Source organism: Oryx dammah, unplaced genomic scaffold (genome assembly GCF_014754425.2).
Source record: "Oryx dammah isolate SB20612 unplaced genomic scaffold, SCBI_Odam_1.1 HiC_scaffold_8, whole genome shotgun sequence".
Taxonomy (NCBI): Eukaryota; Metazoa; Chordata; class Mammalia; order Artiodactyla; family Bovidae; genus Oryx; species Oryx dammah.
Window position 1 is genome coordinate 895557 of NW_024070192.1, and position 24501 is coordinate 920057.

At 45.9% G+C, this 24501-nt stretch overlaps 1 protein-coding gene across 13 annotated transcripts in view; it reads left to right on the plus strand.

The window, feature by feature from the left end:
* CEP112 (centrosomal protein 112) overlaps nucleotides 1–24501 on the plus strand; it is a 309950-nt gene that overhangs the window by 137413 nt on the left and 148036 nt on the right. For all 13 annotated transcript variants that reach the window (XM_040244376.1, XM_040244381.1, XM_040244382.1 and 10 more), the window contains 2 exons: nucleotides 3775–3882; nucleotides 14541–14723. In XM_040244376.1, coding sequence (XP_040100310.1) covers nucleotides 3775–3882; nucleotides 14541–14723 — 291 coding nt within the window. The remainder of the gene's footprint in view (nucleotides 1–3774; nucleotides 3883–14540; nucleotides 14724–24501) is intronic.

The following is a 24501-nucleotide window of genomic DNA, read 5'->3' on the forward strand; positions in this document are numbered from 1 at the left end:
TGGCAACATTTGAAGGACAATTTCTTATAGTTTATCTAAATAGGTATTAAATACAGCAAAACTGTATGTCTATAGACTTGTATAATTTTCTACTAAATTATATATGTCAGATTACTCAGAACCGAACAACACCACGGAACTTGACTAGAGAAGGAACAGTGACTTTTTACAACCACATCTGACAGAGACCCTAGATCCTGGTCCAGTGTCCATTCCTAGTCTCTCACTGGCACAGCAGAGCCCTGAGTTTATTTAGGGCAACGTTAGACACAGTGCTAGATCGGCAGTCTCTCACCTCGCAGGTGGAGTGTGGCTTCTAATGCAGAGAACTTCTAAGGCGGTGATGAGATGGAAACAGCGTACTGTACTTGCTCCTGACAGGAGCTTGCAGGAAAGCCCCCTCAGAGGGTTTTCAGCAGCTGCTATGGACCCTTAACCCTTGTCCCCTTGCCCCCACCCTTTGTGGTGGTGGGGGGGGGGTGGTTCTGAACTGCAGAAACCACTCTGGGGCCATCACAGGAGGCTGAATTGCAGAGACCCGAGCCCTGACATCTTTGAACTGCCGATGCCGCGGCCTGTTCCTGAACGTTTCGTGACCCGAGGGGAACAGAGCCCTGGTGTTGCTTAAGCTCTGGACGCTCAGATGTTCTCTTTCATGGAGCTCAAGTAATGCTCAGCACACCAGGGTACACCCCTCTCCATCACCCGTGAACGTTAGACATTCACAGAGACACACCCGAGCCCTTTTCTGCTCCTAATTTGATCACCAAGTTCTACACTTAGCTTTCTTGGAAGCCATTTACCCAATGAAGGAGTGGGTGGTTCTTTCTTCCTTACACTTGAAGTTAAATGGAATATGGAATGCTGTATGATTAAGCAGAATCTTTTGTATCTATGGCAACTGAAAACCTTGTTTCTACACAAACTTCAAGTGTTTTACAAGACTTGTTTATTTATTTTGGTTAAATTGTGGAAGGAGAATGGAGTGGGGTCTTGCATTTTCGGTCAGTATAAAATAACACTTAAAACACTTTGAATTTTTCTTAATGTTTCGATATAAGAAAGAGGTCTTTCATGTGCTTTAAATTGTTTTCTATTTTCATTATAGAAGATAATTTTTTTGAAGGAAGATATCCTATTTTTATAAATGTTGCATATACAAAGCTCTTAATTACATTTAAAATATTTTAATAATTATTGTTATTTCTAATACTCAATCTGTGCTAAAGTAGAATAAGAACCAAAGATCAACTTCATATGAAGATTTGTCTTAAAAGTACTGAATAAACCAGGTCTTCTCTCCTTGATTTACCTTTCTTGCCTCCTTTCTGTTTTGCTTTTGTCTGCCCTTCATTCATCCTTGAGAATTTAATATGTATTTATTCTGCACACCGTGGCAATTAATTAATAACTAAGGTACAACAGAACTGTAAGTCATAGTTTCTTTTATTTGGGAGCTCACTGTGCAGATGAGTGAACGGAGCTTGCAATTTGAAACACTCCTGCACTCTAGAGAAAAGCGCCATGTGCTGGGAAAAGGAGAGGTTTCGTTTTCTTGCTCCCAGAGCACAGTGAGAGGATGGTGTTTCTGTCAGCTGTGGATCAGAGAGCAGACCCCTCCGCCAGGAGGGGAGGCTCGAGTCAGCCTTGGAGAGGGATGGCTGGATGGGAGAAGCATGGAGGGTTTTCCAACAGAGAGGAGCAAAGTTGCCTCGTGAGGAGCTGCAGCCATTTGGGAAGTGCCAGGGGAGGCTCCCGAGGACCGAGTCACAGGCCTCTGGGTAGAGGGCCGATGCGAAGAGCACTCACTGGAGGAGAAAATGCCTTGAAACCCCCGCCCTGAGTTGGGAAACAACGTGGGCGCCACCGTGCCTGCTTTAGCCATTCCTCAGCAGAGCCATCCCGGGCCTGAGGGCCTGTGCTGGTCACCTTAGAGCTCTGATCGCTGAATCTGGAAGCTGCCGAGCCACGTGTATGCTTCAGTGGTTTCCAGTACAGTCACAGAGCCGTGCAGCTATCATCACTCGAGAAAAGCCCACCCCCGGCCCCGTCGCCCGAGCGGTCACTAGTCGTCCTTCTGTTTCTGTGGGTTCGACTCTTCTGAGAATTGGACGCAAATGGGACAGTGCGGTACACGGCCTTTCCTGCCTGTTCTCTTTCGCTTTGAAGACTGTTTCAAGATTCATCCGTGTTGCAATGTGTGTTCGTACTTCATCCGAATAATGTCTCATTGTATGAATGTGCCACATTTTGTTCACTCATCAGCTGATGGATGTTTGGGTTGGCTCCTTTCTGGCAGTCACGCCATGAACACTTGAATACAGCTTTTCGTATGGATTGTGTTTTTCGTTTCTCACCTAGGAGTGGAGTTCCCGGTTCCTACGGAGTCTGTGCGGGCTCACCGCGTCACTCTGCGGTCAGTCTCTTGAGGAACTGTGAAATTGTCTTCCACTGTGGCTGCGTCACTTTATACCCCCACCAGCGCTTGTGGGAATCTGATTCCTCTGCATCTTCACCAATCCTTGTTACCGTCTGGCTTTTGGATTACAGCCATCCCAGTGGGCTGTAATACAATTGAAGTGCAGGTTGCTATTTTAATTTGAAATTGCCTGATGACAGTGGTGTTGAGCATCTTCTTATGTGCTTGTTGGCCATCGGTGTATCTTCTTTGGAGGCGTGTCTTCCAGTCCCTTTGCCCAATATTAAATTGGGATTCAGTTCAGTTCAGTTCAGTTCAGTCGCTCAGTCGTGTCCGACTCTTTGCGACCCCATGAATTGCACCACGCCAGGCCTCCCTGTCCATCACCAACTCCCAGAGTTCACTCAGACTCACGTCCATCGAGTCAGTGATACCATCCAGCCATCTCATCCTCAGTCGTCCCTTCTCCTCCTGCCCCCAATCCCTCCCAGCATCACAGTCTTTTCCAATGAGTCAACTCTTCTCATGAGGTGGCCAAAGTACTGGAGCTTCAGCTTCAGCATCAGTCCTTCCAAAGAAATCCCAGGGCTGATCTCCTTCAGAATGGACTGGTTGGATCTCCTTGCAGTCCAAGGGACTCTCAAGAGTCTTCTCCAACACCACAGTTCAAAAGCATCAATTCTTTGGTGCTCAGCCTTCTTCACAGTCCAACTCTCACATCCATACATGACCGCTGGAAAAACCATAGCCTTGACTGGATGGACCTTAGTCGGCAAAGTAATGTCTCTGCTTTTGAATATGTTATCTAGGTTGGTCATAACTTTTCTTCCAAGGAGTAAGCGTCTTTTAATTTCATGGCTGCAGTCACCATCTGCAGTGATTTTAGAGCCCAAAAAAATAAAGTCTGACACTGTTTCCACTGTTTCCCCATCTATTTCCCATGAAGTGAATTGCCCATTTATTATTGAGTTGTAAGATTTCTTTATATATTCTAGATGCAAGTCCCTTTTCAGATAGATGGTTTGCAAATATTTTCTCCCATTCAGCACACAGCAAGGCCTTAATAAAACCATGTTGAGTAAGTATTTGGATGTTCAAAATTGTATTTCTATCACAATATTATTGTCACAGTAAAGTTTAGTCAACTATATACCAATGATAAATTCCCTGATTTGAAACTGTTAAAACCTATCAAGAGAAGTGGACACATCTGTCACCATTTTATCATCTTTAAATTCAGCATCACGATTGGTGAGGTGTTGAAAATCCATCATTTTAATGAATGTGCAATTGACAAAAATATGCAATGCCATTTGTCACTTGAAAGTTTGATATTTGATTTTTAAACTCTGCAGATGGAAAAGGTGGAAGCAGACCTGACTCGGTCCAAGTCTCTCCGTGAGAAGCAGTCCAAGGAGTTCCTGTGGCAGCTGGATGACGCCAAGCAGAGATACGAGCAGCAGGTGCGTCGGCCTGAGGCCCTGGGGCTGCCGTGCGCTTGTCTCCACCACACGCCCCCCTCTAGCACAGCGTGTACACGGCAAAAACACTTAGGATAGACAAACAGTGATTCCCTTTGTTAAATTAATGAATTATAACAAATAAAATAATTAGCATATAAATAAGTAGCGCAGATTATAAGAAAATCTTTAATGTCCCAATAAATAAACTGGCAAAGGAAAGAAAGATATATAAGAAGTAAATTGAGTAAATGACCATGTAGAAATATCTTCAGCCTTGGTGTTAATAAAAACGCAAATTAAAGTGATGTACCATCTAAAGTTGACAAAAGTTTCATAAAATTGGCACTTTTATATACTGCTAGTGGCATTTTAAGTTAACGTAGCCAGAAAAATTTCTGTAGCATCTACTAAGAGTCATGAAAAATGTTTACATTTTCCGGCCCAATTATCCTTAATCTTGAAAATCAGAAATATTCAAACAATGATGTTAATTATTTTTTAGATGGTTGATTCTTTTCTACATGCTCTACTTTCTACCCTGTGGTAGTCTTTTTAACATGACAGTCCCTTTTTTTAAGGAAAAATAAATTTATATAAACTCCTTTGAAAGACTGTTACGCTTCAAAGGGTTTTCTCAGAGTCATAGATTTGAAGCTGTACCAGATTTTTCTCTTTTATAGTCTTGGTCAAAAATATTTAATAAGGAGAATTGATCAATTATTTAAAGGATTTATACTATTAATAGAATCCATACACTATTGCATCAATCTTTCTTATTTCATTTTCATAAAAAGGAAATTATATAGATGTTTGATGACTGTATAATAGGAATTTTTGGAAAACCACTCAAAGATCTCTGAGGTCAGTGCAGATTTAGCCTGTTTCTCTTCTTCCTGTGTTGTGAGCTGATCATCCGCACCCTTGCTGAGAGTGAAGCTTCCAGACAGTCACTTATGAGGCAGGACTGTGATCTCGGAGGTGTTAGGAGAACATTTATTGACCTGGTAATATACAAACTTTTTAAAAACCCCTTTTTAAGCTGAAAATTCTATCAACCAGAATGGTATTCCCCTGACCACTCCAAACCGCCGACGATTTAACAATGGAAGTGTATCATGAGGAAAGATAGGCACGGAGTCGTGTCCCTGCGAGCCAGCACCACCATGTTCCCCGAGGGGAAGCCGAACAGACTCCTTCCTCTCTGGGAGCTGGTGGCCGTGGAGGGCCGGGCAGGGGCGGAGGGCGGGGCTTCGCTCAGCCATGGGCGGGGCCCTCGGGCAGGAGGGGGCGGGGCAGGGGCAGAGGGCGGGGCCTCGCTCAGCAGTAGGAGGGGCCCTAGGGGGTGGGTGGGGCAGGGGCAGAGGGCGGGGCCCTCAGGCAGGAGGGGGCGGGGCAATGTGGGTGCGACTGTGGGGTGCGGGGCAGAGGCCCGCTCTGAGTGACCAGAAAGAGGAGGAACTCGGGACGAGGGGCAGGGTAGGGTAAAAGGGAGCCTCCTTGGACTGTCCACCTGTCAGGCCTCGAGGAGTAGGTCAGTTCTGGTCACTGTGTTTTAAGCAGGATGATGAAAATCGCAAACATGTTCAAAGGACAGTTTCCAGAACTAAGGACGTGTGGGGAGAGGTCAGAGGAGTATTTCAAGAAGTAACGATATTTGCCAAGAGAGGACGAGACTCGGGAGCATTGCGTGCTGTGTATTTTTAAATTCCAGGCCTGTAATAGGGAAGTCTTACAGTTGGTCTGTGTGGTGAAAGTCACTCAGTTGCGTCCAACTCTGTGCGACCCCATGGACTGTAGAGTCCATGGAATTCTCCAAGCCAGAATAGTAGAGTGGGTAGCCATTCCCTTCTCCAGTGGACCTTCCCGACCCAGGGATTGACTCCAGGATTCTTTACCAGCTGAGCCACCAGGAAAGCCGCATAGTAGTTGTAATAGCGTGCAGTCAGGAGGACACACACCAGGCCAGCCCCGCTTCTAGCTGCTTTACAGACTTCAGCCCCTTCCCGTCCTCACAGTCACCCTGAGAGGCAGCTCCATCGTCTGTTGCTCCATCTCCCCGTCGTGGAGACTGAGCTCATTTGGGCAGGTTATTGGCCAGAGGGGCCGCCCAGTGACCAGGTGACAGGGTTGGATGTGGACGTGAACTTGAGTTGGGCTCTTCACACTAACAGCCCCGGGGTGTCTGGGGACAGAAATTGAGCCTCTGGGTGAATGGTATCATGGGAACATTTTGAATCGTTTCAAGGTCGTTCTTTCCTAAAGGCTTATTCCGATGTGCAGTGGTATGTTTCGTGAGAAAGTAAGTTTCCCTCCTGAGTGTGTGGAGGTGACTGTCCTGAGTGCTGAGGGCAGAGGGTCCCTTCCAGGTCCAACATCGGTGACCGTCCGCACCTTCCATCAGACCCTGGCCCCCCCGTGTGGCTCTGGACAACTGCAGGCAGCTCCGAGTCCTTTACCTACACACCTTTCTACACCCGCCTGCCTTCTCTGCCTGCCGTTCAAGTGCAAGGATGGCAACTTTCCCGTCATCTTGTCTTCCTGTTCCGAAGAACGCACAAGCCTTGAGTGTTGTGGGTGCAGCGTTTCACTCTGGAAGGAGATGTGCTTGCCGACCAGCAGCCCCAGCTTCGCAGGCCGGGGTGGGCGACCCCTGGGGTGTGTGAGTGTGAAGGGTTAAGGTTAGGGTTGGGCGACCCCTGGGGTGCGTGAGTGCCGGGCTGGAGGGGCTGATGCCTGCGTCTTACAGTGTTGGGCTCACTTGATTATCTGGTGGGAAAGCAAAGCGGTTTTACTATTGAGGTAACGTTCATATTAAAACAAACAGAGACTTTTCCTGTTTTGTAAAATGCACAGTTCTCATGAATTTTGTAGGATAAAACAGGGCATTTCAAAGCAACTTGCAGTTTGCAAAGTCTGCTCCAGGCTGAGCCCTCAGATCCCGGGGGGGTACTATTCATCTTCGCCGCTGCGAGGGATGCTTTGGTGGAAAACTTTTAGAAGCACTTATCCGGTCTAATCCTCACATTTTATAATGAGGGAGCCCGCATCCAGAGGAAATGAATGACTGGTGCCTTCTGGGCCTCAATTTCCTTACTCAGTGTGGCTCGTGAGCCCCTCCCATGTAGAGAGCCCAGTGCCAGGAACTGTAATGAAGTGAAAAAGCAGAGTGGTATTTTAAAACATTTCAGCCCAAACGCAGGCATAAAGTGTGCAGATGTGGAGAGACAACATCAAACGCATGGGATAAACACTCACACAAATATCCTGTGAAGCCCAAGCTTTCATCAAGATTTCCTGTTTCTTTCCTGTATGACCCGTTGGAACAGAGAGACCATTCTGATTGTCTTTTCACAAGCCTCACTCAAGTTGGAAACAAACAACAAAGCAGGCATGCTAGGATTTCCTGAACTGTGGAGATTTTTTTTTTTTTTTGGCAATTCCAACATTTCATTCTTTAATCTTATATTTTATATCTTCTCTTTTCCCTGCAAAGCCTTTAAAGGGAAATGTAGTTCAACAGATAAACAAGTGGCCAGATTCTCCAGGAAGAATAAACACTTACTGTTGAGGATGATTAAAAACACTGGACAGCCCAATCCTTACACGACACCACTGTTTGGAACAAAATGTTTTGGTAGCAAAGACAAGCCAGGAATTATAGAAGATAAGAGCGCAACTGGGACATTTGAAGATCAGTTGAGATGTTTTAGAAACAGCATGCAGTTCCCACTGTTTTCTCTGTAAATATCACCTAAATTTTTTAGGTGATATAACCTGAAAACATGGACCTGTTTTGAATCAGGCCGTTAGTCTCCACTGGGAAAGGACACAGCAGAAAGTGAGGGCAGAGACGGGGAAGGGGGCCCAGCACAGGGAGGGGCGGTGCCCGCGGGTGGGGGCAGGGCTGGGCCTCGGCTGTCGGTGGGGGGGGGGGCACCAGGCACAGAGGTCTGTGATCTGCAGTCGGAAAGCAAGGGTGTTCTGACTCCTGAGGGGCTCCCTCTGCGACAGGAGAGAACACCGTTTGTTGACACTGAAGGCATCAGGTGGACAGGGGAGCCAAGGCGGGCGGGAGCTGTCTGAAATGGCGCGGGTGATGGCGGGCTGCTCTGGCAGCAGCAGCTCAGTAGAGTTTCTGTTGCGAGGTGAGGCCTCAGGTGAGGGTAGCAACCGTGGATGTGCAGGTCTCCGTAAAAATTCCTCAAAATGGCTTTCTGTGTAATTTATTCATTTCTATGTCTAGTATGCCCCTGTTTTTCTGTCTTGTTGCTCACCTTATCATCCTCTCTTTAAAAAGTTTTTCTCTCTCGGTTAGCCTCTTTTAAGTCTGGAATGACCTTTGCGCCTCCGTTGCGGTCACCGGGCTCCTAGGTGGTGATGAAGACAAGTGCAGACCCTGCTCTTTCAGTTCTTCCCTTCCACAGCCACCTGATCCAGGCATGCAGCTGTGCTGTGCAGCACAGATGGGTCCTCCAGGCACCTGGCGTCCTGGCGTCCAGACTGTGAGGTGCTGGGAGCCCGGCTCACAGAACCATGTTGGCCGTTGGTGAAAGGTGCCTAACGCCCCACCCCTCCTTCCCTTTTCCCCCACCTTTTCTTGGCTTGGAATTGTTATTGTCTAGGCCGTACAAATGGCACCTTTCCCTCGAGTGGGATTGAAGGGGGCAGAGATGGATGTGGTTTTTTTCAGTGACCGTCACATGAAGACGGTTTACTTTAGGGAGACCTCATTTTACAAGGGGCTTCCCTGACAGCACAGTGGTGAAGAACTCACCTGCCTGTGCGGGAGACACAGGAGACTCGGGCTTGATCCCTGGGTTGGGAAGCTCCCCTGGAGAAGGAAATGGCAGTCCACTCATGCCATTTTGCCTGGAGAATTCCATGGACAGGGGAGCCTGTTGGGGTACAGTCCATGGGGTTGCAAAGAGTTGGACACGACTGAAGCAACTGAGTGCTATTCTATGATACTAGAAAAATGTTTCCTAAGTGGTGAAATGGCTCAGTGATGATCCCACTCTCCAGGCTCCTTCAACGTCTGAGCTCAAATCCTGTCCTTCATCACTTAATTCACGTTTACTGAGCAGCCTCTCCGTGCAAACACTGCGCAGTGCTCGATGTAGCGGTGTGCACGGCGGTGTCTGCCCTGGTGGTGGGGAGCCCACGGCCCTCCAGCCTGAGGACGAAGTGTGAGGTGAGGCCACGACTGCGCGCGGAGACGCAGCGGAACACCGCATCTGAGTGCAGGGCCCGCTACACGAGCGTGTCCTTTCATCGTAGATGTTAGACGGGCGAGGCTTGCTCATGATGTGGAAAGGCGCGTGGAGGAGAGGGGACTCGGGTTTTCCAGCTGAGCGACCAGGTGGACAAACAGTGGTGACAGACGCTGACTCACAGAGGAAGCGCCCGGACTGAGCTGGGGACACAGCGACAGCTAGACATGGCCACCAGCGGGAGGAAATGGCAAGAATGCCCGAGAGCAGCCTGGGGGCGGCAGTGGGGGGGTGCAGCTTCCCATGCTGTGCGCAGCTGGGCCACAGGCAGGAGATGAGGACCTGAGTTCCCAGCTGTGTAGGCATCGCCGGCCGGGAGGCTGGATGGAGGCCGACAGCTGGCCGCTGCGGTGGCAGGAAGGTCTTTGCGCCTTGATGAGTCCAGGCCAGTAGGACAGGGGCAGCAGCCCAGGCAGTGCAGGGGGCAGAACAGGAGCAGCCCCTCTGCCGTCCAGCGTCAGCTGTGGTGGAGGCGGCGGCAGCTCGGGGGACGGCCGCCCCTCCTGCTGAAAGCCTCGGTGGCGGCTGAGCGGCAGCCATCGGGGTGCTGGGGGACCCCTGGGGTCAGAGGAGCGTTGTGCTCAGGACCTCTGACGCTCTCCAGGCTCTGGGCTCTCACGTTTGCATCCACTTGACCCGAGAGCGGAGATGGTTGTGTTGCAGGGCGGCTCTCCCCAGGGCTCCCAGCTGGCAACTCCTCTTCCTCCTTTTTGAGCCAGAGAACAGGGAGGGCGTTCCTTCCCACCTCCTGCAGCTGCAACTCATTGCACACCAAGGCTTGCAGAATGTGGTTTTGTCATCTGGTTACTTTGAGCGCACTTCAGCTAATATTTTGCACCGTAATTCCTCCTTTTTTATGCGTTGGGTCATTCTGTCGTGTCTGTTACTTACTCCTCTGGCTTTGGGGTTTCTGACTTTAAGGTATATTACTGGGACAGTTGATCTTCTATGTAGTGTGTACTGAGAAGTAATGACTTGCTGCATCCCATTTGTCTTTTAAAGGTTAGTAATATAAGATTGCTAACAGGTCTTCAGGTAGTACTCAAGAAGAAAATGGCAACCCACTCCAGGATTCTTGCCTGGGAAATCCCATGGACAGAGGAGCCTGGCGGGCTGCAGTCCAGGAGGTCACAGAGGGTTGGACACGACTGAGTGACTGAACAGCAACGGCAGCATTTGCTCGCAGTGAGCTTGCTGTCGAACAGTTCCCAGAACTCAGGGTTCATATTCGAGACCCTCAGAGCCTTGGCCGTCCAGCCCGCCCGGCCCCGTCTCTCAGGCCTGGCCTGTGCTCCTGCCCCAGGCACTTGTGTGGCGCCTCCAGTGGAGGGAGGAGGCGGTGGTCAGACTGTGGCCGGATCCAGTCTGAGGGCGAGGTCTGTGCCCTCAGGGGCCTCAGAATCCCTGCCGGAGTGTGCTGGGGCTGCGTCGTGGGTGGACCACCATCCTTCTTGGTCTCCTGTTTGATAATTCCTTGTGAGTCAACCTTGCAATTTCTACGCAGTACAGCAGCTTTCTCTCCCAGACCCAGCCCCCGCTGTTGAGTCCAGGATCACAGAGGACTGGCTGCCAGATGACTCGCCGGTTCGCGTTCGTGCCCAGCCAGTTCCAGGCCCATCACTCAGTGAGCACGGAGGTCTCGGTGGTGGGCCTCCCCCGCCGGAGCACTGACACAGAGACCTGGCTGAGACTTGTCCTCCCTGTGGATGTCGCCTGCTGTGCCACCTCCTGGTCTCCGTGAACTCCATTAAACATGACTGTGGTCAGCTAGACGTGTGCAGCAGCTCCAGGTGAAGGGACACACTGCTTCAGCTCACTGTTGAGACGTGCCCACGTGCCAAGGACATGTGTCCACACTTAGGGGCTGGGCTGAATTTTAACACCATCCACCTTGATGATGGCATTATGAATATTATCCTTAAGATGTCCCTGAAACATTAGGGTTTTTCTCCTGGACTCTACTGTTAATCTGGGGAGGACCCCCCTGCCTGAAATTGATGACAGTGAGGAAACCAAAGGGCTTGTGACGTCCAGAAGTTGGTCAGGCAGCACTGGATCGGGCAGTCAGGACTGAGCCATTTCACTTGCAAAGGCTTCAGAAAGCCTTGAGGTTGCTCACTAACGAGCCTCACTGAGCAGCAGGCCCTGACACAAGAGCAAACTGTTTGAATAGTTTGGTTTATGAACAGCTATCTTTAGGCCTCAGGTGCCAGTATCTCTCTCTCATCTGTGCCTGGTTTTGAAAATGAATGAACTGAAATGTGAGCATGAGCAGGATCCCGTCCCGCCTGTCGGAACTCCTCAGGTAACTCGGCGTTTCTGTGCGAGGGCACTGGTCATCGAGCCTGCAGCATGCCTGCACCGTTGTTAGTCCCCCTCAGCCAGTCCCGGTCTCACGTCTTTTCTCGGGGGAAAACTTCTGTAATTCTTCTGCCTTAATTGTAGGTCTGTCAGTCACTTTTCCTTGGAGTATCGTAAAATATTTTGCTTTCTATCCATTTTAAATCACACCCATTCTCTTCTTTTTTTTTTTTTTTTTTGAGACTTTTGAGAATCAGATCTGAGTAGAACTTTTTAGCTCCTTCTATTTCCTTGTGGAAAATTCTGAAAGAGATGGGAATACCAGACCACCTGACCTGCCTCTTGAGAAACCTATATGCAGGTCAGGAAGCCACAGTTAGAACTGGACATGGAACAACAGACTGGTTCCAAAGAGGAAAAGGAGGACGTCAAGGCTGTCTATTGTCACCCTGCTTATTTAACTTCTATGCAGAGTACATCATGAGAAACGCTGGACTGGAAGAAACACAAGCTGGTATCAAGATTGCCAGGAGAAATATCAATAACCTCAGAGATGCAGATGGCACCACCCTTATGGCAGAAAGTGAAGAGGAAGTAAAAAGCCTCTTGATGAAAGTGAAAGTGGAGAGTGAAAAAGTTGGCTTAAAGCTCAACATTCAGAAAACGAAGATCATGGCATCCGGTCCCATCACTTCATGGCAAATAGATGGGGAAACAGTGGAAACAGTGTCAGACTTTATTTTGGGGGGCTCCAAAATCACTGCAGATGGTGATTGCAGCTATGAAATTAAAAGAGGCTTACTCCTTGGAAGAAAAGTTATTACCAACCTAGATAGCATATTCAAAAGCAGAGACATTACTTTGCCGACTAAGGTCCATCCAGTCAAGGCTATGGTTTTTCCTGTGGTCATGTATGGATGTGAGAGTTGGACTGTGAAGAAGGCTGAGCACCGAAGAATTGATGCTTTTGAACTGTGGTGTTGGAGAAGACTCTTGAGAGTCCCTTGGACTGCAAGGAGCTCCAACCAGTCCTTTCTAAAGGAGATCAACCCTGGGATTTCTTTGGAAGGAATGATGCTGAAGCTGAAGCTCCAGTACTTTGGCCACTTCATGCAAAGAGTTGACTCATTGGAAAAGACTGTGATGCTGGGAGGGATTGGGGGCAGGAGGAAAAGGGGACGACAGAGGATAAGATGGCTGGATGGCATCACGGACTCGATGGACGTGAGTCTGAGTGAACTCTGGGAGATGGTGATGGACAGGAAGGCCTGGCGTGGTGCGATTCATGGGGTCGCAAAGAGTCGGACACGACTGAGCGACTGAACTGATTTCCTTGTTACATGTTTAAATCTTCTACTAAAATATATAATTTCATTATTATAATGCTTGATAGTATAACACTGAGCAGGAATAATAATGTGTCCAAGACTATTCTAAAAATATCCCAACTCAATAATTCATATACTTGGCTGCCTGAAAATGATGCAGTAATGGCAATAAAATTTTAAATTCTCTTTTTTGTTGGGATTAACATTGTAGTTGTGTGACTCACAGAGTCAACCATGCACATTTATTTTAAATAATCATAGAAAACTGTTCCACTTGGCATAGTATATAAGGAGAATACTTATATTTTTCTGTTTATTGCCTATAATGGAATAATATGAAAGAAAAATCTGTCATTTTTAAAAGACATAAATTCACTAGCATGCATCTTTGTTCTCAGATGCAACGTAAAAAATTTCCATATTATTTTATAGGCTATCTTGTTCAATATGTATGTGTATTCAAGAATTAGGATACTTTCTTCTAAATAGTAGAAAAAGTGAATGAGTGATCAGGAATTGATCATTTATTTTCCCACTCTCAAAGAAAAATAACAATAATAAAACTGTTTTGAAACCTACATTTAAAAGCACTTTGAGTCTGCATTCTGTTTCTTAATTTGCAATTAGAGGATGAGAGTTTTAAATCTCCAAAGAAAATAGCTCCTGAAGTGTGGTGTAGGCTGTACGCCTGGAGAAATGAATGCTATAGCTTTAAGATAAGGTAGTCTGGTGATTCAGTGCACGAAACTAGATTGATTTGGAGCAGGCTCCTACTGTTAGCTTTTTTGAAGATGGATTCTCACGCTGAAAATAACGCCACATATTCTCGATAACAGCAGTTTTTCCCCCTGAAATCCACCAAAACTGAAGAAAAATCCAAGTGACTGTTCCTCGCAGCTGTGTGGCCTGGAGTTCACTGGGGAAGCTGGCGTCCTGCAGTCCCCATTCAGCACCTGCTTCAAAGGCAGCCTGGCCGGCTATAGTGTGCGGGCCAGGTAGGGTGCCATTGTGTGCGGCCCGGAGGATTAATATCAAAGCTGCGGCGACCAGGCCCTCGGTCTCCGGCTGCCACTCAGTCTAGCGGGGCGCGGCTCAGACCAGCCAAGGTCACCGTCTCCAGCGTGGAGTGGACTGGGAAAGCACCCTGAGAATGGCGTGCTTTTGATGAAATCATGGCGCGGGCTGGCGGCGCAGCAGGTGTCCCCTGGAGCACACCACGTCTGTTTGTGTTGGTGTCCCGTGGCTGACAACGAGATAATAGAGCTTTGAGATTTATCATTTTATTTTAAGAAAGACAACTGTATATACAATAATCCAGATGTGTACTTACTTCGATCTTTTATTTGAAAACCATAAAGAAAACAGGCCGATTTAATTGCTGTTTCTACGTGTATATATTTAAGCAAAAAGCAAAGCGTACTGACTATTAACCATTTACAACCGTTGCTGGTCAGTGATACCCAAATTCTTGGGGAGGAGATACCTAGCATTCAACATAATTTTTTTTTTCAATGTTCAGGCATTTGTGTCAATAGATTGCAGAAGGATTTACTGAATATGCCCAACTGTCTTGAATATTGGGAGCTTTAGATAAAATCCATCGCCCCCCCACCCAATGAGAGTGTTTTAAGGGTGAGGTAATGATGACGCAAAAAATAAAATTTTCAACTTGGGCAAATTAGAGAAAAATTAAGCTGTCCATGAGTTGTCATGACGACAAGGATGTTCTGTTGATGATCTGTCCTCATTGTCCAATCAGATAGTAGAGCTGAAGCTGGAGCATGAACAGGAGAAGACGCACCTATTACAGCAGCATAACGCGGAGAAGGAGAGCCTAGTCCGAGACCACGAACGGGAAGTCGGAAACCTGGAGAACAAGCTCCGCGCTGCCAATATGGAGCACGAAAATCAAATCCAAGAGTTCAAGAAACGAGACTCACAGGTAATTACCAATGATATTTGATGAAACGGGTATCCATTTTTAAACAGTCATCAGCGTTTCATGTTTTCTTATTATTCTTGTTGGTGCACGCTATTTGATCATTTGCAAAACTGACATATAAATGTGATTTTTTTTTGTTTTCTCCCCACCCCCCCTTTATGGGGGGATGAATAAGGCTTTAACTACAGAAACCACAGGTAGCCAGATTAAAAATCCCATGGCGCGCTATAACTTGGCCCCTTTTTTATAATCTTGTCTCAGTTCCTTTCATGATGGATTTTTTTTTTTAAGGTATCTGCCCCTTACCCCTCCCCTCAGCCTTAGCAAATCCCTAGGAAATGTATCAGCCTCACTCCTTGCTTTTTGTTTTAATCTCTGTAGGTAATCAAGCAGCTGTTTTAATATTTGCTTTTCCTTCCTAGTGTTGCTTTTTCCCTTTAGACTCTATATTTGATTAGATTGCTGAGATGATAATTGATAAAAATGCCTCCAGAGAAGGGCTGTTTCCCACCAGGTCTGCCGCTTTCTCCTACACGCACATCCACACGCCTCCCAGCCTCATCTCTGTAGTCCCTGTTGGAAGCCATTTGGCAGAATAACCCCCAGCTGGGGTAGCATTTGACTCTTCAAACTTATGGATGAAATGTGCACTGTCAGCATGGAAAATTATCTTTATAAATTTCAGATGAAAAAAAAATCTTACTGGGTGTGTTTCTTTGTGGTACGATACACTCTTTAGGGTATATATAATCAAAGGCCTTTAGTGTGTCCTCTTGGGGAGGTCGCTGTGAAATTTCATTAAAGAAAAATTGAAGAGCAATTGGTAACAATAAAAAGATAATTTTCTCTTCTAACAAAACCATATCATCCACGAGGTCTAAATACCCCTTTCCCACTGAAATCTCACCATATTATCCACACCCCTCACAAGCTTCTCTCCAGATACATTCCTCCCCAAATAATATAATTTTTAAGCAAATGAGATAGACCTTCTACTTGTTTGAAGATGTGTTTAAACAATTTTATAATTATCTGAACATACAAATTCTACTGATTAAGGTGTTAGAACTCGCATCAGGGCGGGAGGCAGGAGGCAAAGAATAGGAGTTGTTGATCGCTTTCATTTGACCTTGAGTTGCCTTTTACTTTCGGATAACGATGGAGGCAATATGAATATACTCAGCACAGGCTTTTTTCCGGTCAATCATATGGATTTCTAGGAAAATTAGGTGAATTTGCTTTGTGGGCTTTGTTAACTAAGAGGTGGTCATTGTAGCAGCCTTGGGTTCAGCACGGGCAGGTGGTACCTGTGAAATCAACATGCGCTGCGTTTCCGCCACCGACCTCGTTAGAGCCTCCATAAGATGCATGCTGGTCTTTTGAGGGTCAGTCATGCAGGTTGTTAAGGGTGTTTTCACATCCACACTCTCCTTCGAAGGTGATGGGAAGCCTCCCCGTCGTCTCCTTTGAGAAGGTATTTGAGTTCTGAGTCAGTGTAGGGTCTGTTTCTTGGTAGAGTAATTGATACAATGAAACACATTAATTTATCCAACTTCTAACTATTTTCGTGGTGTTGTGGAAAGCCGACACAAACGGAGGCCAAATTTAGAGGGAATCTTTGTGGTTTTGCCTATGTCGTATCTAGCGTGTGTAGGGTGCGGTTCATTCAGTGACAACAAAAGGGAGATTTTGGAATCATTAGATACAATTAAGCCATGGGGAGAGTATATTAATGTCATCAACTGAATTTCTTCTAATTGAAGTATTAATCTGACCTCCTCAAACGCTGTAGCATATGACTGTATTTCTCACATTTTCTGTCTTTCTTGGAATAATTGGAATTGCTGTCCCAGGAATGCAAGGGAGCAATGGAAACTTAGGCTAAATGCATTCTGGATCAAAATGAAAAATGATTTTTCTGCAGAAGCTATACTAAATTGTTTTTAGAGAACATGTTTTTTTTTTTTTTAAAAAAAACTCTTGTCAGTAAGCTATATTTTAAAACATCTAATCATATATACCCAAATGCTAACAACTTGTATTCATTTTTGGCTATTTATTGGGGCTATTAATTCAGTCTCCTCAGGTAAGTCCTAAATTTTCCAAGTAGGTCTTTTCATGATTGTGGTCTAAATAATGTATAACACCTTTTAGGTTCTGAACTACATTTATAAATGTCAAAAAAAGCCCGAAGTGCCATATGTTTTAAGAGACAGCAGATGCTTTTCCAAACTGGCCGCCTCGTGGATTGACACGGGAGCCGCAGGCCTGCCGTGGACATCGGCGCGGCCTTCCGTCTGAGCCCGGGGAGGCGCTGGGGGCTCAGCCCAGGTCGGCAGCTGTGGAGGCCATTTTGTAAAAAGGCCAGGTTGGACCTTAACCGAGAGAGCACCGGGGCATTATCTGTTTGGGACACCACAGCTTTGTCTGCTGCTTTTCATCCATCAGATTCTTGAATGCAGTGTACTAAAAAATTCTACTTTTGGCTCCTTTTGAATATGTAATACGTTGTGTACTAATAAGAAAACCCGTGTTACAAAGTACAGACATCTGCCTCAAGGTGAACCGTGGCAACCGGGAGCTCCTTTCAGGAAGGTGCTGTATAATGATTAGAAGTGTGTTGTTATTGTAGCAATTTCTGTTTTATAGAGAAACGACAAGATACAGTAATACCATTGAGGACAGTTTACCATCTCTCGTTTTATTTGGTGCATTGAGCTAATTATTCTGTGCATATATTTTTATCATAATTCCTTGGTTTTCAGTGATGGGCCAGTTTATGTTGTGATACTTACATTTGCTAAAATGCACACTGTCTTCCCCCTTCGTATAAGATGTCCAGTCTGGTATGTCCCTGAGGGACATCAGTAGTTGTCAAGACATACAGAAATTCACAACCTCATTAGCAAATATTTCTCACTTGCCAGATCCCACTCACTGAAGGTCCTCTGGAGAGTGATTTGCTTGATGCCATCGTATTTTTTAATATAAAGGTGATGCATAGTTTTGTTGCACTCATCTTAGGAGAGCTTTGTCTTACGTGGTAGTCCTCATGTAATTCTTGTTTTGCTTTTGAACTGCAGTGTAGTAAAAGAATTTCTGCAGTTTGCCCCTTGAAATTGAGGGAAAGCAGAACATAGATTCCTTGATCCCTGGGCGTGCTTTTAGTACCCGGAACCACTCAAGGATTGCTTGATCTCTGAGGTTTGCTGCTGAAGAGAACGGTATGCACGAGCCCGCAGAGACCGTCCCAGAGTGCCTTCGTGGTCCGCCCAGGGGGTGTCGCCCTCTGGGGACGGCTGTTGAGGCACAGGCGTGAGAGGGGTGCGGGTGACACAGAGGCCACTAGGCGCCACCACGTGCAGGCTGCAGAGCAGACATCCTGGAGCGGGTCTAGCCTGACCCTGGCATCCTGATGTCTTTCTCGACTCCCTGAACTGAGAACCTTGGTTGTAAGAGGAACAGTTTTGCATGAAAGACAGCACTTCTGGATTTTGCCGTACTGACTCAGTAAGCGGCTCCATGCCATTGCTGATTCTCAAATGGGCGCGTTTTAGATCCCCTCTTCTTTCTCTCTTCTATTTTAAAAAGTTTTCCAAAAAAGATATTTATAGTAGACAATTTTAACAATTGTATCTTAATAATTCCTTGGTTTTCAGCAATGGGCTACTTTACGTTGTGATACTTACAGTTGCTAAAATGCATCGTCTTCCCCCTTGTATAAGATGTTCAGCCTGGTATGTCCCTGAGGGTGTAACACGTTAGAAAAAGAAAAGACCTTCAGATCAGTAGATGTTGTTTATAAACTGGGTGTGTGCATGTGTGCAGTGGATTCAGCATGGGCTATTACTCTTCAAAGATTATTCTAAGGGTGACTTTAACAGGTGTGTGTTCTGAGCATTATTCTTGAACCTGTATGTGGTCTCTGGGCTTGGAGGGGGCCGGCACTGTTTCTATTGAAAACATTTGATTTTAATTTCTTTGTATTCCAAGCACTTTCAAAAAGGATTTGAGGCAGCATTTTATGATAAACACATTATACAGGTGAAATATAGCTGAAAATAATAATTAAGCAATAAATGATATTAACCACATCACAAAATCCATACTTTTAAAGAACATGTTCCAGCTAAGTACAAGTTTTAGCTCAGAGCTTGCCTGGAAGCTGCAGTGAAGAGGGCAACATGGTGAATCGTGTAAGCCTAAGTATCTAATGTCAGAGACCCTACCAGCTCATTATTTTCTAGCTCTCAGTTCTGAGAGAAATTTAAGATATAGGACTTAATATAAAAGGTGCTGGCCAGTATAACTGATGACGCTCTGCAGGTGTTAGAACATTTGGGGAAAAACCCAGTGGGAAAATCTTAAGATTCTTTAGCTACTTTCACAAAATGTAATTAGCAGGTTTATTTTAATGCGCCACATTTTCATTTTAATTTATGGATAATGTCATTATCCTCAACATCAAAAAACACAGCTGCTTTGAGATATCCAATTTTGTAGATAGTATGAATCATAAGAAAGCATATTTTAAGTCACAAGCTTAAAAATTTCTATACTGGCACTACATGACTATTCCAGAAACCCTTATAAAACATCGCTAGGTGTTAAAATTAGAAACTTGGCTGAAATTGAAAACGCTTTACACGTCAGTGCCCTAATGTTAATTTCCAGGTGTGTTGCTCTCTTCCTTACACCTGATTCTCCTGTCCTCTGAATTGATACTGTGGAAAACTGTAATAAATGATAAATCAGAGGGTAATTTGGTCCAGGAGCACAGGATATTTGTACCTGCACTAAAATGGTTCACTCCCTACCTGCATAACCAAAGTGGTGTTTCATCATCAGTACTGTTTCACTAATATCATCTGCTTTGTTCCGGGGTAGGAGATATTTTTATTTCTTTGGGTCAGACTGGACTCTGGGCTGGTTGCTCAGACAAACCGAATTACGTCAACCATCCCCTCAGCCCTGTAACGCGGCTGTGGCTGCTCGTGCCACCCCGCCTCTGTGATCCCCTCTTCTCCTCGGGGACGCGCAGTCACCTCAGGGGGGCCCAGGGCTCAGCGTGCACGCCCACACGTAGTGCTGGTCCCGATACACGCGCCACGTGTGTCAGGGCAGAGGCGGGGCACTCTGAGCGTAATTGTGTAGCAGGTGTGCTCTGCTGCGGATGGCATGCCCCGTGCAGGCATCAGAGGCGCTGGTGGGAAGTCGCTTTTAACAATTCTCTTCAGTTTGCAAAAAGAAAAGAAAGCTTTTTTAGTAGACTTGGGGTAAAACCACATGCTAAAATTTCCCATTTTTTTTTTTACATAAAGTTTTATAGTATTATTGAAATGCTTTATTTAAGATAGCTGAGGAACTTTCGGTGCTTGTTTAAGATATAAATAGAGGCTTTCCCAACTAAGCCATGTTTAAAAGCCTATGGGCGATATATTCTTTTTCTGATGCCAAAAACTCAGGTTATTCAGAATTTTCCAAATAGGGCAAAGGTCCTTCTTATATTCAGAAACAGATGCATTGATGCGAAGACCTCGTTTTATTAATGCCCAGTGGTGAGGAGCCTAAGAGTGTGGCCTGTGGACTAATAAGATCTTTGCACCAATGTACTATTGTACATGTTACCATGTGTAAGAATACTATTTCTTAGGTGCTTAACTAGGAGAAAATAGGGAAAGGTGCCATTTCAAGTGAAGCTACATTTTTGGTAGATCACCAGCTTTCTTTTTCATAGGAATTCTAAAATTCTGTAATTATTTTCATCTTAAAGCACAAAAGTAGCATATATACCTATAATTAAACTATATAAATCATTCAACTTGGTTTTCGTTGTGGAGAAAATTATATTAAGTTTAAAAAACAAAGACAGGTTGAGACAAGGAAAGTGATTTCTCTAAGAAGGATCCATTTATCATAGAGTTATACAGTGTCTCTTCAGTCCTGTGCATATTTTTAAACATGTGGCAGTTACCATGGAAACCACATTCTATGGCATGTGGTCCACTGTTAGATAAAGAATATTCCTTTTCAAGACAAACCTTCCAAATAATAACATATTCCCTTTGCATTAATGACTTTATATCATCAATAATGGTTGCTTTAAAAAAATCTGTCCTCTGTTCTCATTATACTTACTGCATTTTTAAAGAAATATATAAATTGTTCCTGAAGAATAGTAATTAAATGCTGGAGATATTCACGGTGGGAGATCTTAAGGTGATTGCTCTGCGGTGGTGAAAGTGGGAGGTTTCCCTCGAGCACAGTCTGTGCTCACGGCGTGCTCTGACGGACGGAAGCTTATGAGCACGCTGAGTGTCTGCATCTCCGACTGAAGGCATCTAAAGAGATGGCCGCATCCAGTTATTTTCATTTCATACGGAAAGAACCTGTGTCGTTCCAAGGTCTTATCTTGCCCAAGGTCACAGAGTTAGCAAACCAGAGCTTCTTGACCTTAATTCAGTGCTCTTTCTTCATCTCACAGCCTCTTCTTAGGAAGGTTTTAGATTTCTGGAGAGGCTTGGACGTGGAGAAAGGAATAGAGTCCTGCGACCCCACCGGGCGTGGCAGACACTGGGACCTTTGTTCCCAGGCCGAGACCTGCATCTTCGTTGGTATTTCTCTCGGTGGTTTGTTGCCCTCGATGCTGCCGCAGAGCTGTAACTAGTCAGCAGTGCCTCCTGGAACAGCACTGACTCCTTACGCTCGTGTGCGTTTTAACAGCAGCCTTAATGACAGATATCCATCGTACGCTTCCTACGCACCAAGCTCTTTGCTGGGTCCTTTCCATTGCATTATCTCATTCAGCCCTCCAGCCCCCCACAAGGATTAAATTTCCTCTTTGGAAGTGGTTTTTACCTTCTTACCTGGGTCAGAAAATGTATCTCCCTTCACTGATGAGGGCAGATTCTGAAAGCACAGCGAGTCGCCCAAGGTGACATGCCTAGAAGCGTCGCTGGGCTCACAGCCAGGGCCCCTGCCCACTCACTGCTTATGGAGGAGCTCACTGTCTCTGAATTCCATGTATCCTCTCACTGTATTTTCAATTTTGGGTTGTTAATAGGTTACTAGATTTAAAGCACTGATTACCCGTAACTCAGGCTATGTAAACCCAAGTCGGGTCTTAGCCAGTGGCTTCAGTCTTTCTCCAAAGTCACAGCTGTGGCCACGTCTCCCATCTGAGACAAGTACAACTCTGAAGAGATGTGCGTTTCTTAGTGTTTTATTTGGAATAGAAATCCTTCCCACAAATTTTAGAACTTGTAGAATGGAAAAATGACTATTTTTTTGAAATGGGTTCACTTTTGGTTTCCACATTATTACTGCAATAAGAAGGGATGTCCAGTGTAAGAATCCAGTAGGCTTGCATCTCAGCGGGACCTAGCAATCCTTATAAAAAGTTGCCTAGGAATTTATATCTAATTCTGGCGAAATACAATTGGTTGTGAATGGGTCACTATAGATAATTATCTGTTATATGCACATATTAATTTGAAATATTAGATGTGATTCATACCTTTCAGTGGAGTGGCTTTTTAAATCTCCAAGCCTTCAGTGTGTGCATTTTTCCCATAAAGGAATCCATGTAAGGATCCTGTTACATGGCAGCAGCTAGTCAAAGCCTTCTGAGAAATGAGGTCGAGGTGGTTTAGGAAGTTCAAATCTGGAGACTTTCCTGATAGAAATGCAAGGAGCAGTTAGAAAGCGTGTTTTGTTTAGAATCTTCAAAAGCAATTTATGTTGATGCAGTTTGAGCTGAATTCTAGAGTAATTTTGGTCAACATGAAAGGTTTCCAGTTTGGGTTTTTTTTTAATACATAAAAGACTCCAGCAATAAAGGCTATTCCGCCTTGGGAAATTGGTGCCCGTTGGGTTGCACCGCCCTGGCTGCGGCTCACCTGCGTGTGAGCGACATCATAGAGGGAACGCTGGATGAGTCGCCCCTCTTCCTTGAGGTCTGGGGACAGTCCCCCTTGGGTTTCCGACTCAGCGCTCTGAGAGCCATCCCTGACGTCTTCGCTTGCGTGTCTGTGACGGAGAGCTCGACGGCAGAGTGCGCGAAGTGACCGGCCGAGGGGAGATGTCGGGAGAGGCGCCGCCGCGGGTTGCCAGCCGGGGCCGCTGGTCAGCACCGGGCCGCGGGCGCAGGGGCCGTGTAGCACCGGGGCTGCTCCCCGAGGGGAGTCACAGACGCCTCTGCCGGGGCCGCACACGCCTCGGTGAGGAGGCGAGCCTTACAGCCTATTTTCAGATGTCTTTAGTATTTACGGAAAGGAAACCTTCGAAAAATATTGTCATTAGAAGGAAACTTCAGGAGAATAAAACATGGTTTCATTGAGACCTAATTGGTGGGTTAATGCGGAACTTTGCAATATTTTTCCATCGAAACAAGTATTAAAATTTAGTGAAAATTATTTTTCGTCCGTTGTTCTAACAATTATTTTAAGCTGTTACCCGACCTCTCGAGTACTTTTGGATATTTGTGTCCTAAGATGTTGGGGAAAGACCCCAAGAAATCATAAAGAAACAGTACACAGTCAGACCTGCAGGGTTTGAAAATGTGTGTTATTTTTCCCTTTCATTTGGATTTGTTTTTTCTTGGGTATGAAGTCAAAGCCTGAAGGCAGTATTTGAGAATGAGTTAATGGTGTCCTCAGAGAATGAAGTTTGCTGAAGTATGTGGCCTGGACCTGCGGTCTCTTTCCTAGTTAGTGGGGGCAGTGGTTTCAGGGTGTGTATGTGTGTGTCAGTGTGTGTGTGTGAGTGTGAGTGTGTGTGTGTGTGTATGAGTGTGTGTGTGTGATTGTGACTGTGTGTATGAGTGTGTGAGTGTGCGTGACTATGTGTGTGACTGTGTGTGTGTGTGATTGTGTGTGTGAGTGTGTGTATGAGTATGTGAGTGTGTGTGATTGTGTGTGTATGAGTGTGTGTGTGTGTAACTGTGCATGACTGTGTATATGTGTGTGATTGAGTGTGTGGGTGTGATTGTGAGTGTGTGTGTGTGTTTGTGAGTGTGTGTGAGTGAGTGTGTGTGACTGTGTGAGTGTGTGTGTGTGTGTGTGTCCCACTGATACTATTACTCTGTGGTACAGAGGAGCTGTCAGTGAACACGGACAGTGGTCCAGCCAGGCCTAGTGTCTTAAAACAAGGCAATTTTCCAGTAAGGACTTAAAAGTTGTAGGTCTTAAAAAGGTTAAAATTAAACTGGTGATTCATTTATCTTAAGTTTACTCCTTAAGTGAGTATTTATTAATGAAGCAAACCCCAGACCCCTAGGGTCAAGTGGGACCTTATTTACTTTGTTATTTGCAAAGATGTCATTTAACACACAGAATGCACGTGTTCACCAAATGCTTCCTGAAAAGCTGATTTCGTCATGTAAACGCCGTTCTCCCTTTCGGGGCACATTTCACAACAGGTGAGATAAAGTGACGCTGGCGTGTACACAGGACGAGGGGAGCTTGGGGGTGGAAAACGTGGAAATTACTGCCAAAGCTGGTGTTAGAGAAAAGTCCCGAGTTCCAGGGGTGAGGGGTGTGGCGAGTCCCGTCCCCTAGAAGCCAGTTGTGGCCGAGCGCTGGGTCACGCTTTGAGAAGTGAGGGGTGGACTCGGGCACGTTCAGCTCTCCGTCTCGTTCAGTGACGTGCAGCAGACATCGCAGTCTATTGCCGTCAAGTTGGTGCTCCTTAGAAGAATACACAGCCAAGTGTGAGGCAGCCGGGGGGAATTTGCTGTATGACCCAGGGAGCACAGCTGGTGCTCTGTGCCATGGACTGG